Genomic DNA, 18,905 nt, shown 5'->3' on the forward strand with positions numbered 1-18,905 from the left:
GTAGAAATTATGATTATTTTTTTTTTAAATAAATGTTTTTTATTTAAATAGGTATTTTGATATTTTTTTGCAAACACAGAATACATTTTTGGAAACATTATTACAGGCAGAAGCAGTTTTTAGAAGAGACCAATTTTATTCAAAATTAATACTTTTTTTTTTAGATTCCAAATATATTTTGACAGAATATTGTTTTATAAATCCATTGTGGACAACTTGAATCTCAGGCATTCGACAATAAACGCCATAGGCTAATGCCCTTAATGTTTTTACCGGACAATTTGGACAACTAATAATGTAAATGAAATTGTCATGCGTTCCAATCGACCTAAATATGGCGCGATAAAATATCTGGTGAAAGAACAGCGCATCTGAAGTTAGTTAATTTTTTTTTTAATTGACATGAATTTGTAAGTTTAAGCAGTATTAGTTGACGCTTCATAGTCTTAAATAAAATCAAAAGCATTGAAAAAATTTGTAATGAGATATTTAAACGTGTTTAAATCTATCAGTGTTTAGTGCCAGAAAGTTACATTATTAACATTCGTGGGATTGATTTTAAGAAAAAAAAAAAAATGTTTTTTACAAACTTTTTATTAAAAAACTTGTCATTATTAGGTATCATTTATCTTATTGTCCAACATATGGTAAAAAAGAATAGTTGTTATCTAAAAGCAATGACCACGAATTATGCCACCAACCAAAATATGCTCGTTCTGCAACACTTTTAAAATATATTCTTTAGAAAACAGAAGCATGCAACAGAATTAATAAAATCTGTACTATCTATACTATTTAGGACAATAGTAGATGCTATTGTTAACATGTTTAAACTAAGCAAATATGAAATGCACAAGTTAAAAAAAGAAAGAAAAAGTTATAGTCTACAATACAGAAATCAGGCTAGTTAATATGGCTTCAAATATAGCTCTTTGTATATCGGCATTTCGTATTTCAAAAGCACAAACATAAAAACATGTTGATAATAAATATAAAGAAAAAAGAAAAAAGTTAATTTACATTTTGGATTTATTTAGCTTTCTTTGAAAACCTGCATTTGTATTTATTTTTCTGGAATATATATATATATTTGGATTTTTATATATTGTTGTGATAGGTATGAGTATTTTTTGTCGAAGAAGCTTATGTTGGGTATATCCAAAATAATAGATAATTATAATCGATATCGTTGGTTAAATTGGAGGAACCAAATTAGTCTAGTTTATAATGTCCAAGTATTTTGTTTAAATTTGGCATATTAGATTTTTGTTTTTGACTGTTTTCACCTACTTAAGAAGGAATGCTATGTTTAAGGAAGCTGCTTTTTTATTTATTGTTATGAATTCCCTTCCCTCAACCCTATATTTCTAAATCACAAACCTTAACAAAAAAGGTCATTGTAGAGAGAAATTTTTACTTTGTGTCATTAATATAAAAAATATTCAAAATATCAAACAATTTAAATTTTTTAATTAAAAAAATTTTAATAAGATTTTCAGCAAAAATTTCAAGTTTTATTAAATTTTTAGATAAGTAGAGTGAATTCTCATCAAAAATGATTGTTTTAAGTTATTAAAATATGCATTTATATGTAAAACCAATCTCTTTAAGCATAGTTTCATTCATCATAGTTTGGCATCAGTTTTCAATAATATTCTATCATTTGGAAAATTAATTTCTGTTGTTTTTCATCTTGAAAACAATATTTTAAAATCAGATATCAATATATTTTGCAAGGTAAGATATTTTTCACTATTGCTTACTATTGTAAACAATAGTGAAAAGTTGTATGCTTTTATTAAGATTAAACAAAAAATTAATTTAATATTATTAGTAAACAAAATGCTTATGTTAAATACTCATTCAGCACAATCAATAACAACGCACACTGAATCCTTTTTTTATTGTTGTAACTGTAGATAATTTCATGTATCTAATTAATAACAATCCTGAATAAGTTTAATTACTCAGAAGAAGTTAAACATTTTGTTACAAAACTTGACAAACTCTTTAATTAATAAGTATGTTTTTTTTTTTAATTCTTTTGTTGTTGTTGCTGTTGTTTAAAGCTTTTACTATAAGTTTTTATCGGTAAGAACAAAATCAGAAAAAGCGCTGGTAAGCTTTTTGCTTACATATTGGAAATGGCTTCTCACTTTCTTCAGTGTTTCATACTTTCTACAACCTTTTTAAAATTTTGGTGTAACCACTGGTTTTTAGGATTTGTCAATATATTAACTAATGCAGAGCATTGTGTTTTAACAAATTGCTACCTTGCTGTCTCGTTAATAAACATCTGATAATCTTTAAATCCTGAGGAAAAAAAAAGTATTTAAGCTATTGCCGTTCCTATATTGATGCCAGTTCCATGGAAATCAGGGTTAACTAATAGTTTTTCTACATTTTTTCCAGACATGACACCATTAAAGTCAGGTGAAAGGTGTCATTAAAATGAACACAAGAAAGATATTTAGTAATCTGCTTATCTGCTTAAATATGACAACAGATGTCATATTTAAGCAGATAGGAAAACAAGATCCAGTTGAGCAATTTTTAAATTTTAGAGTATTGAAGAGAATTCTGAACAATTTTGTAAGACTGACAGGAATGTTATCCGAACAACAAGCTGCAAATGAGTTTAAAGAGAGAAATAACTTTAGCAACAGTAGCTGGATCAATTCAGATGTCTAACAACAAATTAGCCTGGTTCTCTGGGATGGAATATGAAGTGGATAGGAAGTGCTTGGTCATTAGATTCATGAGATAAATTTGAGGAAAAATTTTTGGCAAATAGATAGTTTTTGCTAAGGGTTGTTTTTTTGCCTCCACAGCAATACTTTCTGGTGTAGCAGGATGGCTTATTAATTTTTTTCTTTATTAAATTTCAGAGCTTATTAGGACTAATCTGAACACATTTAATAACATAAGTATCTTTATTACAACATGCACAACAAATTTCTCTTGGTGTTTAGAAATTTTAAGCATTTTAAAAAGTTCTCTCCCTGTCATTTGTTATAGTTATAATATCTTGATATGTGTTATGTTTCAACTTTAAAAGTGCTTTATTTTTTATTTTATAAAATCGAAAAAGAAAAAAAAAATGCAAATAGTGTGATTTGAACCACAGCGCTTTGCATCAGAAACGCAGCAACCTAACCACTTCAACCATTTATGTGTATTGTACTACAAACATTTTAATAGTATTTAATAAACAAAAAACTTAAAATGGCAAACAAATGCTATTAATCAAAATTAAGGAAATATTGTCGCACTTTTCAAGTAAAAATTACACTGTAAAACTTGAAATATGTTTTAACATTACAAAGTTTGAAGTTTACATAAGTTGTTCACATTTTCTTATAATTAAAAAGTGCTGCGACTATTTCTTGTCATTAACTAGGGTGTAATGGCTACTGTGAGTACTGTGCCAATCACACAAAAATGTGCATTGACATTAAGTTGCTCAATGTATGTTATGATGAGTCAAAGCTCTTATTTTTTTGCCAAAAAGAAAGTTAATTGATTATGAGTTTTTCTTTTAACCCTTAAGACTAGATGTCTAGAGTAATAACAAGATTTGTTCTAATTTGAAAAATTTTCTATCTTTGCATTTGAGGAAGAGGGGTTTAGCAAGTCTCTATATGATTCTATTTAAATTAATAAGCAACTGTGTTAGTAGTGTCATGCCTTGTGATACCCAGTAAACAAAAGTAGCAGGGTCTGTTAGTTTGGACTAGGATATAATTTTTAATACATAATATACTATATATTTATGTATATTTTTGTAATTTATTTACATTCTAATATTAACTAAACATTTATATTTATACAAACTAACTAGTTGATGTCATTAAAATGGGCTTAAAATGTAACAAAAATTAACAACTCGAAAGCAAGTCTGTTGAAAATAAAAATAGTAAGTAATATAGGAAAATAATGTTTTTAGTTTTAATTTTTTTTTTGAGGGCTTTTTTTTAGTTCAACTTTTAAATTAAAATTTTCTTTTTCTAATTTTTTTTTACTTTACTTTTAAGTGTTGTGTGTGTGTTTTTTTTTTAAATATTTTCTGTTAAATAGAAAAATTCTGACTTAACAAGATTTTTTGACTTTTTTTTTAAATTATATTTATTTTGCTAACCTTGAACCCAGTGTATGGCTCTATTTTTATAAAATCTTCAACCTTTATCTTATCTGTTTTATTTATAGAACAAAGAATTTTATGAAATTGTAAGAAAACTATGACACGGTAATTTAGTATATTATATTTTTTAAATTCATATTCATAAATGTTTTTATTTTATAAATTTTATATATTTTTTAAATTCATATTCATATTTATAAACATTCATTCACATTCATAAACGTTTTTTGAATTAGTTTATTTTATAAATTTAGATAATTATAAGGTAAAAAAATTTGACATTTAGAACAAGTGGTCGAATTGAACTTGGTTCTATCACCCAACATAATATAAAACAGTTAAAAAAATTAAATTCTGTTGTTTTTCCAGTCTCATACAATGACAAAGTAAGAATTTTTAGTGTTTTTTATTGTGTATTAGTTATGTTTTAGGATCATATCTTGTTGTACCTAAATAAGTTTAGTTTGTATGCAGCTGTTGTTTTATGCTTTACATTATATATATGGCCTCGTTTTAAAGCATCATGCGTTGAGCGATTTACATATGCCTTAAGCAATTTTACGTAAGGAGTAAGCGATTTTGGTTAAGGGATTTTTTATCATTTTTTAACTTTTAAATTATTCTATAAACGGTAAGATAAAAGAAGTAATTAATTAAAAAAAGAACTACATTAACTTTTGAATAAAAATTATGTAAAAATATTTGTTACAAAAGTTAGAATGACAATTATGTTAGATATAAGCACTATTTACTATTGAAAAAAACTCAAATAAAATTAAAAATTTATTTTTATTTTGTTTTTATTTTATTGTAATGATTGATTTGCTTGGAAAACGTTAATACTTTAAGCTTGAAACAAAAATCATAATATAATTTTATTCTGATAAAAAGTTTTAATTTAAAACTAATTTAATAAAAATATATAATTTTATTCTGATTAAAAAAAAAATAATTTAATTTAGATTTAAAAATATATGTAATTTAAATTTGATTTAAAAAAGAAATTTAAGTTTATTAAAATTAAATTAAATTGTAGTATAAAAGTTGTCCTTGATGGACAGCCCTCTTCTTATTCTGTAACTTCAGGGGTTGCTCAAGGTTCTATCTTTGGCCCTATACTCTTTTTAATTTACATTAACGATCTTCCAGATATTCTCACATCTAAGGTGGCATTGTTTGCTGATTATACTACCATTTATTCTTGTCGTGATAAGAAACCAACACTCTCTGATTGCTTGGAGGGGGCATTTGAGCTTGAAAAAGATCTCACTTCTGCTACAGCATGGGGCTCACAGTGACTGGTGAACTTCAATACAGATAAAACTCAATTTTTTTCAGCCAATCGTTATCGCAATAATTTAGATCTTCCTATATTTATGAACAGTGGTGTACTCGATGAGTCATCTACTCTTCATCTTCTAGGATTAACTCTTACCTTCAATCTTTCTTGGAAGCCATATATCAAATCAGTTGCAAAATTAGCATCTGCTAAGGTTGCATCTCTTTATCGAGCTCGTCACTTTCTTACTTCGGATTCTATTCTCTATCTCTATAAATCTCAAATCCGGCCAATACTGTTGCCATATCTGGGGCGGTTCTTCTAATGATGCCCTTTCTCTTTTAGACAAGGTGAAAAAACGCATTGTAAACATAGTTGGACCTGCTCTTGCAGCCAACCTCCAACCATTATCACATCGTCATAATGTTGCTTCTCTTTCTCTTTTCTACAAATACTATAATGGGCACTGCTCTAAAGAGCTAGTGTCTCTTGTGCCATCTACTAAAATTCATTCTCGTAATACTTGTCATTCAATTAAGTCTTATCCTTTTTCTGTGACTGTTCCTAAGTGCTCCAAAAACGCCTATTCGTCTAGTTTTTTTCCTTAAACATCAGCTCTTTGGAATTTGCTTCCTTCATCTTGCTTTCCTGATTCATATAATTTGCAATCCTTTAAGTCATCCGCCAATTGTTATCTTGCTCTACAATCTTCATCTTTTCTCTTCCAGTAACTTTCAACTTTAATTAGTGGTTGCTTGCAGCCTTGTTGGAAGCGAGGATGTTTAAAAAAAAAAATTAATGCTTGGGTTTAACTTAACTGTCAAATTTGTTTAAAAATATTACTAAATATTGTTCAATATTTAAATTTTATTTATTCTTAAAAAAAAATTAGCTCATTTTTATCGCAAATGTTTTTTCGGTTTTCCTTCCTAAATATTTTTTTATTACTCAAAATTAAATTTTGAATAAACGGCTGCATCAAAAATTGGTACAAAACATAAGTTAAATTTTTTTTTTTATAATGCAAGTTAAATCCCATTTGGGAAGCACAGAAGGAAAAAAATTATTCTTACGCCAACATATACGTCACTTTTAATTACTTTTGACTTTCGTCCAACATTTGCGTGTTGTCAGAAAGTAAAAACCATTAATTTAATTACAAATAATTTGTTTTTTAAAAAACCGCAAAAACGCAAATTTAATTGACCAGAATGTTTTTAAAAACATTCTGAATGTTTTTAACAATATAGACAATATTTTTATTTTTTTTAATAAAATGTTTTTAATTTTATTTTTTTTACTGTAAACCATGCACGGATTGTTGCTACATCGACTATCTTATAGCCTGACTCTCAACAAAGTGCTGCTACATCGACTGACAAACAGCCTGACTCGCAACAAAGTGCTGCTACATTGACTGACAAATAGCCTGACTCGCAAGGGAGTGCTGCGTGTGTTTGGGGCAAGTGACTGAGGGTTTGGTTGGGGCAGGCAGTCTATCAATTAATAAAAAAAATTCCGGTCTTGCATTTTAATTTTTAATTTTTTTCAACAAAATACGGAAAAATCTTTCTGACAACATATAAGAGTTTTAATTAATTTTTTAAATATTTTTTTTAGTTGTTAAATAATTTTCAATATCTTATGAAAATTTCCAATGCAAGCTGCTTTACTGATTTGCAGAAATATGACCTCAAATTCAAACCTTGTAAAGTCGCATTAATGAAATGGCGGATTCCATTTTCCAATGCATGAGTTCTTTGTTTTTTTTTATATGCCTGCTATGGACAAAGCAAAAAATAAAGTGTTGATGCTTCTTTCTTTGAAAATTTTAAAAATCTGATCATCACTATTACAACTACACTATCACTATTTTTTGAACTTTTAAAATTCACAATTGTGAATTTTAAACATAGTTTACATTACTTTAATAGGGCATTGCTTACATTCACATTATCACTACCAAAAATCATAATTACCAAAACACTAAATACACAGAGTTATGTATATACAATATGTTAAATAAAATTAATTATTAAAAGGTCTATAAAACACTAATGATTTGGTTTTTTCCAATTCCATATACGTATAAATGTAGATAATGATTTTGCAAGAAATAAATTACGCTCTTTATAAGTACTTATACCAAATTTAGTTTCATCAATTATCACTTTGATAATTAAAAACTTGCAAAATGCATTTTTACGAGGTGATATCTATTGTTAAATAACGGTCAAATTTAACTTTCTGCACAAAATATCCAAACTAAAATATCTCTGTTGGACTTCAAACTATGATATTAGTATTTGTATTTGATATATTAATATCTTAATTCTTAGGTAATCCAAGAAAAATACTCATCTATAAAATAGATGGATACTGGAATTTCGATATGTAAAAAAGCCTAATATATTTTATAAAAAGGCTTAAAATAAGTTTAATATAAAAATTTTATATGATGATAATTCAATTTTTATATTTTTTATGAAAAATTTCAATTTTTTTGATAATTATAAGTTTTTTTGTTTTTTTTAGTTTTATAAAGATATTCTTGACGTAGGAGAGCTGGCAAAGTTAGGTAATACATATGTGCATCCATACATACATGCATGCATGCATACATACGTACATACATATATATGTAAATGTGTTTATACATAAGTGTATATATACATTTATATACACATGCATATATTTGTGCTTGCTTACCTACATATATACATTTTAGTTGGCACCTTGGCAATTAGATTTTCATCATTTTAAGTTATATTCTATCAGTTATTGATTGGTTAATTTTTTTTTTTAAGTTATATTCTATCAGTGTTTTTTTTTTTAATTTTAAACTTATATTCTATTAATTCATTGGTGCATTTTCATTTCTTTTTTAGCATACTATAATGACATAGTTGTTGGAGCAGTGTGCTGTAGAGTTGATAAATCTGATAATTCAAGAAGGTTGTATATCATGACCCTTGGATGTTTGGCACCTTATAGAAGACTAGGCATTGGTATTTTTTATATTTATATGCATCCTTATTTTTTATAAGTTTATAGAAACGTATTCACAAACTTAGTTTTTAAATGTGCTGTTTTAAATTGTCTTTTAAATACTGTACAACTTAATTAAAAAGCTGAAATAAAGCGAGCATAAAAAAGTTTATTGTTCTATTTTTATAAAGTTTTAATAGAACCTTAGAAAAATATTTTTGCATGTTCATTTCATTTTTTCTAAAAGTATAATTATTTTATTTAGGAAACTATTAAAAAATAGAAAATTAATGTAGCAATCAAAATACTAAAACAACAAGTGTTAAAATTGGTGACTGATTAAGTCCATATTTCAAATGTGCTGATATGTGTATATATGAAACAGAAAAAGTTTCATCAAGTGTGAATCTGCATAAATGCAAACTAGTAAAAGTCTACATAAGTGTGGAGACTGTCACAGGTGTTACAAGTGTGTCACACTTATGCAGATTTGCACTTATGCTTTAAGTGCAAGTTTATTTACAAATGCTTTTTTACAAAGCTGTTGTAAATTCTTTACAACTGCTTGTAAAAATATTCTTTATATTCTTCATACATATTCAACATAAAATATTTTTAGAATTTTGATTACTATGAAAGTAGGAAAGTAGAATTGTTTGTAAATCATATTATTATTAATCATACATTGTTTGTAAATCAAATTTATTATTACTTATTGTATTCTGATCATTTAAATGAGTGAAATTTTTGAAATTGAACTCAGTTGAACTTATTTTATAATATTTTAAAACTCAGATTAACTTACTCAAAAACCATTAATTACTACGAGAAAAAATCTTCTTAATACTTGAGCTCTAATGTATACTTAAAGTGATAATTATTATACAAAAATCAAAGTGTTTAAAGTATGCACATTTTAAATTTATAGCTACTTTCTACTTTCTACAAATATTTACAACTAATAAATAATTTTTGTTTTAGGTACAAAAATGTTGGAGCATGTATTAAAGATTTGCGAAGATGATGGCAAATTTGACAGTGTATATTTGTAAGTTAAAAAAAAGTTATTTTGGTTAGCAAAAATTTAAGATTTGAAATAAAGAATACAGCAATATAATGATACAAAAATATATTCTTTAAAATCAGCTTTAGTAGTGTCATATTAAGGAAATCAACATCTTATCTTAACATGTGATTCCAAAAAATCTGGACAGATTAAATTCTAAAATATTTTTAGAAAGGTGACTTATTTTTTAAGTTTTGAACGATGTTTCAAATAAAGCAATGTTCATGGAGTAATATTACAAAAAATTACAAATTTTCCATTCCTTGTCTACAAACTGTATCAACTCTTGTAAAACTCTCCTTACCAAGCCGATGTACGCGCTCAATGTCGACATGTTTGAAGCAGTAGTTGATACGATTCCTCAGTTGAATCAAATTTTTAGCTTCCCAACAATTAGCATATACTGCTCTCTTAATTTCATTCCGAAAATCTTCAATAGGTCGCAATTCTGGGCACATGTTCGATATTTTTGACTTCTGGGCACATGTTCGATATTTTTGGACCTCAAAAATTCTTGAACTTTTTTTGAGTACTGAGACAATGCAAGGTCAGGCCAAAAAACTATTTCATCATCTTTATGAACAGTCTCTATAAATGGGAGCAAACATGATCTCAAACACTTGTCTATGTACACATTTTCATTGACAGCTTGACCGGAAGGTGCAACATAATGGTTTGACAATCCCTTTCGAGAAATTGCAAACCAATAATTTTTGTTCAAATTTAGATTTTCTTTTTAATTTAACATCATTTGGCGTCGTAGTAACATCTGATGAATAAAATCCACTGTTTCCTGAAATATTACAATTACTTAATCCAAAATATGATTCATCGTCAATGATCACCTGTTTTTTTCGAAAAATTTCAACCAATTTAGAGCACTTTGGACGAACAAGAGATTGTTGTTCAGGAGTTCTTTTGGAGCCTTAATTTTTTTATGATAATGAATGATTGTCTTCTGCTTTATCGTTTTGCATACGTATGATTGATTGACATTGAATTTTTTAGCAAGAGAACGTTGACTGGTTCCATGTTGATGGTCGATTTTTTTTTCCAATTATTTGATCTTCTTTTTTGTCATCTTAATTGCTTTCCTACCGCTTCCAACTTGTCGTTCGGGTAATATGTTGTCTTTTCGTTTTAGAATATTGTAGAGCGTAGATCTTGGAATACTTTCCATCATAAAATGTTTTACAATTGCGTTTTTGGAAAGTTCTGGGTTAATTTCAATAAACTCGTACACTCGCTTTCTTACGTCATAATGTTTCGAAGTAACTTTTTTCATCATTTTTAATTTGTTGCTCAGTATAAAATTAATGAGTTTTGTAGAGAATTTGATTCTCTACAAAATGGCGTGCGAGCCAATCAAAATTGATAAATTTACGCGGAGAAAAAAATGGGAGGGAAGTTTGTCCGGATTTTTTGGAATCACATGTTACAAATGAATACATTTTTTAGCATTTAGTTAGGTGGTAGGAAGTTTAGTACATTTCAAATTAATTAGTTAGCGAATTTTAAAAAATTCATTTTTTAAACTGAATTTTAATAATCAACAAAAAGTATTACTACTTCTCAATATTTAATTGCTTATGTTTTTGTAATATTTGATGTAGGTAATATTTGATAATATTTGATGTGTAATTTTAATGAATTTCAAACGATCATAATCTATGAATCTAATCATTCATGTGTCCAATAACTATACTTTTTGTAAAACGGTGAGATAAAATAAACACATTTGTTATAATAATAAAGAAATATCATTAAATATGTCATTGAATTTCAAAGTGTGTTTTATTTATTATGTATGAAAGACCCACATGAAGTTTTGTAATACCTTAAGTGTCCAATAACTTTACTGTTTACCCTATACTGCATAAATTATATATTAAAACCATACTTTTTTATACATTCTTTAAACATAGTTTTTGCTTGCATTGTGTCAGGTGTTGGCCTTGACCTTGTAAGTTGTAATCTTGTTTCGCAACTACTTTTTCTAAAGGCATTGAACCTAATTGTTCCAAAATAGTAATATTCGTCTGTACAATGTACATATGCATTTTTTATTCAAGATATGCATTTTTTAGCTCTAGCTGAAGTCCATTCATGAAGAGAAACTAAAAACTTTCTCTATTTTTTTATTGTGGAAGATCTTATATAATTTTCTCGATCTTGATAAATTTTTTCGATCGATTAATCGTTTATTGGCAAACTATCCCCTACTTTTGTTATAGATAATTGATATTAGGTTAAAATGATGCCATGAAAATAAATATTGATATTTATATCATTAAATTATTATAAAACAAGTTAAGTGAGTATGTCTTATTCTATTTACTCAACGTCCAATAGCTAGAAAACAGTTGAAATTCATCTTTTTAGGTTGTTTAATTTGAAAGGTGTGAAAAATCGAAACCATGCAGTATTTTATGTCGCTACTTTGTATTTGTATTTAATGCTTTTTGTTTATGTATTCTATTATTTGCTTAAATTTAATTTTAATATTAAAATACTAATATATTAAAATTATATTTTATCATATTAACATAATTTTATATGTATAATTTATTTTATGAGTTTCAAATTTAAGATTTTACGACAAATTGGTTTTGTATTGCTTTTAATTTCGTCTTTTTTTTTTTTTTTTATGTAGACATGTGCAAGTCAGTAATGAGGGTGCGATTGAATTTTACAGAAGATTCGGCTTTGAACCTATAGAAACGAAAACACAATATTATAAGCGGATAGAGCCTGCAGATGCTTTTGTTTTACAGAAAACCTTACGTGTCGTTTCTAAAAAGTAAAATCAATGTCTTTTATAGTCTTTTTAAGTCATAAAATATTATTTTTTTTAACTTTTTTTTTTTTATTCGCAGCGAAATGTGAAAGCATTGCATTTTTTAATGATTTTATTTCTACATGCTTTTTGTATATTCTGTAACGTATGCTGTAAATATAACGGTTTTTGTAAACCGTTAAATTTACATTTCTATATTTTGACTTCGTGTTATTTAATTCAATCATATATTGGGGACTTAGATGCAATCTTTCAAAGTTCACCTGTTCTAAACCTTGGTTCTGGGTATATTTACTTAATGGTGATTAGAAATAGAGAGTAAAACTGTAACGGGAATTGTGATAATACTGCAGTTACCGTGGTATTTTCCGCGGAATTGGTAGAAAAGTTACAGCGGTAACGTAAAAAAGGAAGCGGTAATACCGTGCTAACAGTAACATATCGCGACGTTAGAATTATCTTGTTCTAAGTCCATGTTTTTGCAAACTGAGAAAATCGATGTCAAAGTTTGAGTTTGTTTGTTGCTAAGTTGAAAAAATTATTTGGGAATTAAAGATTTTCTTTAGATTGATGATTGTTCCGTTGTTTATTTTTAAATAGAAAAAACTTATAAAAATTTCGCTAACGCCCATATTTTCCCACCCACTTTTGGAGATTGAACAAAATAACTTCGGTATTTTGTAAAGTACAAAAATGTTATTTTGTTACATCTTATATATTAAATATATTAACTACAATTTTTAACAAAGACATGTTGAAAATCGATGGAATTTAGTTCTAGGTAGTCATTCTTCTTACTCAGTGCTGCTGCACCCCCACGCCCCTAAATTAGGGTTGGTTGGGACCCGGCGAATCTATGGGAACTCTTTTTAAAGTAAAAGGAGTTTTTTTTTTTTTGTAATACCTAAAAATGGAATTTTTTAAAATTTTATTTGGGAGGGGCTCCGACCCACTAGCTATTGCGCTGTTCTTACAAGTTTGTTTGATACCTGTTCGCGCCGGCTCTGAACAAGACTAAGACATCTAATTTAAAACAGAACACTTCGCTACATAATAAAAAAAGGGTAATATATAGCGTATAGGAAAGGGATGAAAAATATTTATCAAAGAAATAGCTTTTTTAAAATTTACTTTTTTAAATTACGAGCTTGTGAATAATTGTCTGAAAATGAGGTTTTAAAAAAAACATGGTATGGCAGTCCGTTTCGATAAACAAGGTTTTTAACTCTTGAATAAGGCACTAACTTATAACTTGAAAAACCAGCAACAACTAAAAAATTCTTCACATCTATTAACTGCATTTGGTAAACAGAGAATGGTTTTTTACGGTTTACATTTTTAATAGCTCTTTCTAGTCCAAGCGGACTAAATATTTCTGCAACAGAGAGATTTTTCAATTTGACTATGAATGTTATCACATTCTTGAATGGTGGAGTGACCTGGCTCGCAGAACTTTTGCTCAATGACTTTAATTTTGGGTATCGTATAATAAATTCACATAAAGCTGCTGACATGAAACTATTGTGGTTTTGTGGTACACATGAATCGAACCAAAGTATGAACTTATTTATGTCAAGGTCATCCATGATTTTCAGAAGCAGACATGTTACAGCACTGGGAAGATCATTTCCTCCACGACCAGCCGTAGCTTCAAGCCAAAGGACGCAATAACCTTTCTTGTTAAGCGAACAATGACCAGTTAAGTTATAATTTGAAAGTTTTCGTTTGTAATAAAAGTTTCCAACATTAACCCGAGGCAAACTTAAAACATTTTCAAGATCAATACAAACAACTGAAGTTTTAGGATCAGCATTTTGACGATCTTTTTCACGTTCAGTTTTGGTATCATTCCTTGATGTTATGTGCTTATTATAACTATCTGTCTGCTCATTGCTTGCATTAACAATGTTGCAATATTCATAGCATGTGTCATATAAATCTTTCTTTGGTTTTTGAAATTCTATGTTGAACTCGTGATTGAAGATATAACGATAGATATGTTCTTTTACTGGTATATAGTCATTTTCATCACAATATATTTTAAAAAGATCATACAGTTTACCTATATTGAGTGATCTTTCCACATACTCTTTAAATGTCTTTTTCCTGAAATAATGGGCCTCAATTCTTGAGAAAAGATTTATATGGTCTCGTACAACTTTTTTAGAATCTTCCGGTAAGCTTTTTTTTACATTTCTTCCAAATTTTGATTGCATTGACGTTTCAGTAGTTAAGCATTTATTAAATTTGTGAAAGTAAAATATTCTTTGGCTACTAATATTAAATGTTGAAAGATAGTAGGATTTACAAGCTATATATTGTGTATTAGAAACAAAGAAGCTATAACAATAAGACATTTTTCTTCTCGAATTTTCACCAGCAGCTGTCCGACAGCGTTTTTTCTCTAGTTTTTCGGTAGTTTTTGAATAAAAATGTTTTTTACCTTCATCATCTAAGGTCAAAAAGTTATCAAATATAACTTGACGCTCGATCTCAGTTATATTAGTAGAGCATTTGAACTTACAATTTCTGCAACTTTTTAGCGTTGCGATAGATCTTTCAGGCACTTATTTACCTTTTGAATTTTTATAAGCTTTACCCGACTGACGTTGCATTTTTCTTATATTTTGTTTCCAATTACTCGTATCAGCTTTACGTTTTCTAGATATTCCACCATGGGGTGACCTACGAGGTGTAATACCAAGCGACTCTAAAGATTAAAAAACTCCATTACCTTTTTTTACTTGATTATCTAGGATGCATAAATAATAAATTATTTTGTTTTTTATGCATTCTGGATAATCAAAATAAAAAATTGGCAAAATTATAACGCTAATTAAGTGAAAAAATACCTTTGTTTTGATTTAGAGCATGTTCCATTTTTTGGTCAATATTTTTAGTTTTTTCAATATTTTGAAAATTACAATAACAAAATTACTCCGCACAAATATGTAATTGTAAATATATGATTGGTTGATCGGAGTTAAAATAAGATAACATTTTCAAATTTGCTTATTTAGGAGATAGAACAATGCAATATGGCATGCAACACCGTATTAAAAGTTTTATATGTTTTCAATATAAATAAAATAGAAAAACATAGTGCAAAGCTATTCAAAAACTATAAAAACTCGATTTTTTTAAAAAGTGGAGATAGAACAAGATAATTCTAACGTCGCGATATATTAAATGCAATAATTAGGAAAAATTAAATATAAATACCATTATAAAGTTATTTCTGTATGGCTTGAAATATGATATTTCTGCATGATTTGAGCAAAAAATAGGTATGCGTAGAAATATTGAACCATGGACATTTATTAATTGACAAAAAATTGGTTAAAATAAAATATATGTTATTATTCAGATATTGTCTACTTATGTGAAATTTGTTTTATTGATGGAGTGGGGATAGAAAAATTCATATGGGGTAGAAACGGACGGTTCTGTTCCCAGAGTCACTCTAATTAGAAAGTTTGTTCTTTTAAATAGAAATTAATCGTTTAATGCTAAATGGGGAGTAGTCAGCAACATAATTTTGAATAAACCATATAATTTTTTTTTTTTTTTTGTATACTCGTTATTTATTGCACCAGTTATCGTGTAGCAAACTTGATTAATGAGGTTTACTACGCTTTATGCTATATAAAAAAAATTTACATTGCTTTCATATGAAAAAAAAATCATTAAAGTTGCTTGACTTATCCCCTTTTAGCATAATTTGAATAAATAGACAGATAAATGTGTTTTAAAACAATGTTATTTACTAAAAACACCAAGAAATCAATATTTACATATACTCTTATTTATAAATAACTAATTTTATAAATATATACTATCTTCAAATAAATCTCCTTAGTCTGAGATAAGCAATACGAGCAATGACAACTCAGTCATCGTTTTCAACTTCAACTACTTCGGTTGTTGGCCACATAAATTTCAGCATAAAAGTCTTCAAACTCCACTGGAATATAGGGTTGTAGTTTTTTTATGTCTGCCATTTTTTCAATCTTTAGTGATACTTTTCCTGCAGGGTAAGCTTCTTTACATGGAAAACATGAGTTTGGGAAACCCGTTGCTCTAAAAAAAAGCTGTGATTCATTATAGAATCAATGAAAGGTCGGCCAATAACCTTGGAAGGAAATTTTATATCATATGTGCAGTGCATGAACTTGCTTATTGAAAAGTACTGCTTTTTATCCTTTTTGACTTGCTTACCTTTGGTTTTATCGGAAACACAACTTTTTTTATAAAACTGCGGTCACCACGTCTTGAAGTCTAAAATTTCTGAAGATTGAACTTTTTGTGCCATAATTGCCTGCTGTGTCTTGGTGGTAAACAAAAATCTGTGCTTTGTTACTTTTATTGTTATGAATACAAAAAACATTAACTGAAAGTTGTCTTAGAAGGTTTCTTGTACTGGTATTTTTGGGATCTGTATGTTCTGCATAAAGTCAAAACACAATGATAAAATTTGACTATTGTCCTTGTCATTGACGTCTTTTCGTATTCGATCATAAAACTTTTTTGATTTGCATTTATGTACATCAAGTTCAGATTGAGCACACCTTTTTGCCGCCTCATTGAGGCGAGGACTCCTTAACTTTATATTGAGTTCCTCGCAAGTGCAGCATATGTCAACTTGCGGCCTTCCAAAGGAAAGATTATAGTTTTCTTTAAAGTAGTTGAAATTCTTTGTTCCTCCAACTTTTATTGAAAAGTATTTTTCTTTAAACAGCCTATACATAGTTTTAACATTTAAAGTGGCATCTAGATAGCATATAGGCTTTCCAAGATAATGGCTTTCTTCAGTTGGAAAGCTTTCAATGTGCTGTCTGATGAAAAGTTTGATTTCTTCAGACAATACTGGCAATCTTTATAATGTTTCTCTTCCAAAGACTTTGATCTGATTACCTTTACTTTGCTGAATTTTTCTCAAAAACCTCATCACTTTCATCTGAATTTATTTCCATATTTCCTCACTTAATTATGATATAAAATAAGACTGAGAAAACAAAACATAGAGTTAATTCATAAAGTTAATTCATATTTAGGGTAAGCTATATATAGTTCAATACACACAAGACTAAGAACACAAGATTTATGTTAAAAATAAATTTAGTTCCAATTTAGATTAAGCTATACAGTACAATAACATAAGACTAAAAACAAAAGACAGTTAAATATATAGTAAATTCCTATTTAGTTTAAGCTATACAATACAGTAAAATAAATAAAAACAACAACTGCTATCTGTTGCAGTCAATTGCGTAGTTACGTCTACAGACGGCATAAGATGATTTTTGATGCTAAAATGAGGTAAGTCAGTGACTTAACTCCTTCTAGCATGAACAGCTCCACAACTGATTCCAGTTACTGGGGTAACAAAGCGTCTGGCATGTCTGATTTTATCATAAATAGTTAAAACCTACTATTAAAACATGAAAACCATTATTAACTCAATTTTCAATTTTTGTGACTTATCCCCTTTTAGCATGACCCGATTCAACTCTTAGTCTTAGATATAATATAAAAACTAAGCAGTTATAATTAAATATTTATTCACGTAAAGTTAAACAATTTACTCAGTAATTGTTCAGCTTTACGTAAACAAAAAGTTAATCAGAATTAATGTTTTTATTTACGTAAAACTGACCAATTACTGAGTAAAAGCAATTGCTCATTCTTATTCACCCAGCCTAATAGCGATGACAATTTAGTCATCTTTTTCAAATTCAACTACTGTTGGTCACATAAATTTCAACCTAAAAATTTTCGAACTTCACTGGAATATTGGATTGTACTTTTTAATGTCTTATTTAATAATTCTTTAAAGGAACTTTTCCCGCCGGATTAGCCTCTTTACTTGGAAAACATAAGTTTAGACAACGTGTTTCACTAGAGTAAAAGCTATGTTTCGTTATAGAATCGATGAAAGGTCGGCCAATGATGGAAATTCTAAGGTTATTGGGCGACATAGGACCAAGTCTGTGACAGATTATCGTGTCGGTTTATTTCTTGCTTTATTACGCTAAAATCCCTTTCACATAGTAGGAAGGAGTACCCTCTAATCACTAGAGTTGCTCAATCTTTTCAAACTCAGTCATGTATAAGAGTAGCATAGACAATTATTTTGGCTACAACAATCTTACAATCAAACAATCTTAGAATAAATGAAGTTATATGAAGGTTACACTGCTGCTCTATTTCCACTAAATAAAATACACTGCATTCGGATCCTTTCCTGCTGTGCCTTGATGGTACTCAAAATTTGATGAAGTTTATTTTTATTCTTGTGATTGAAGTCTTTTTGGATTCAATCATAAAACATTTTGATTTCCGTTTATGTACATCAAGTTCAGTCACATCACTTTTCTGCTTCATTGAGATAAAGACTTTAAATTGAGTTCTTCGCAAGTGCAGCATATCTTTTTTTTTTTTTTTAATTTTGTTATTTAGGTGCCCCAAAAAGAAGACCTAACGGTCTTGTCACAGAACACCGCGGAAGTGCATTTAACCAGGAAGTTCACGCCTCCTTCCTTACCGTGACGCGAAAATATGTCCACAGCACGTTTTGAATCTGGATCTCCTGCTTCTAAAGCAAGTGGTCTAACCACTGCGCCACGGCCGCAAC

The 18,905-nt window shown here is 28.3% G+C and overlaps 1 protein-coding gene across 2 annotated transcripts; it reads left to right on the forward strand.

The window, feature by feature from the left end:
* The first annotated feature begins 256 nt into the window (after positions 1-256).
* On the forward strand, positions 257-12,329 carry LOC100200459 (N-alpha-acetyltransferase 50). Of its 2 annotated transcripts, XM_065787819.1 has the most exons (8): positions 315-376; positions 3,842-3,916; positions 4,207-4,246; positions 4,428-4,527; positions 7,956-7,998; positions 8,309-8,428; positions 9,390-9,456; positions 12,128-12,329. In XM_065787819.1, exons 3-8 carry the CDS (start codon positions 4,239-4,241, stop codon positions 12,276-12,278), a joined length of 489 nt encoding a protein of 162 aa, XP_065643891.1. In that variant the 5' UTR covers positions 315-376; positions 3,842-3,916; positions 4,207-4,238; the 3' UTR covers positions 12,279-12,329. The 2 variants fall into 2 exon arrangements, with proteins under 2 accessions (XP_065643890.1, XP_065643891.1); XM_065787818.1 differs by lacking the exon at positions 3,842-3,916 and having other exon boundaries at positions 257-376.
* The last annotated feature ends 6,576 nt before the right edge of the window (positions 12,330-18,905 follow it).

This window comes from Hydra vulgaris, chromosome 01 (genome assembly GCF_038396675.1).
Source record: "Hydra vulgaris chromosome 01, alternate assembly HydraT2T_AEP".
In the NCBI taxonomy this organism is placed as follows: domain Eukaryota; kingdom Metazoa; phylum Cnidaria; class Hydrozoa; order Anthoathecata; family Hydridae; genus Hydra; species Hydra vulgaris.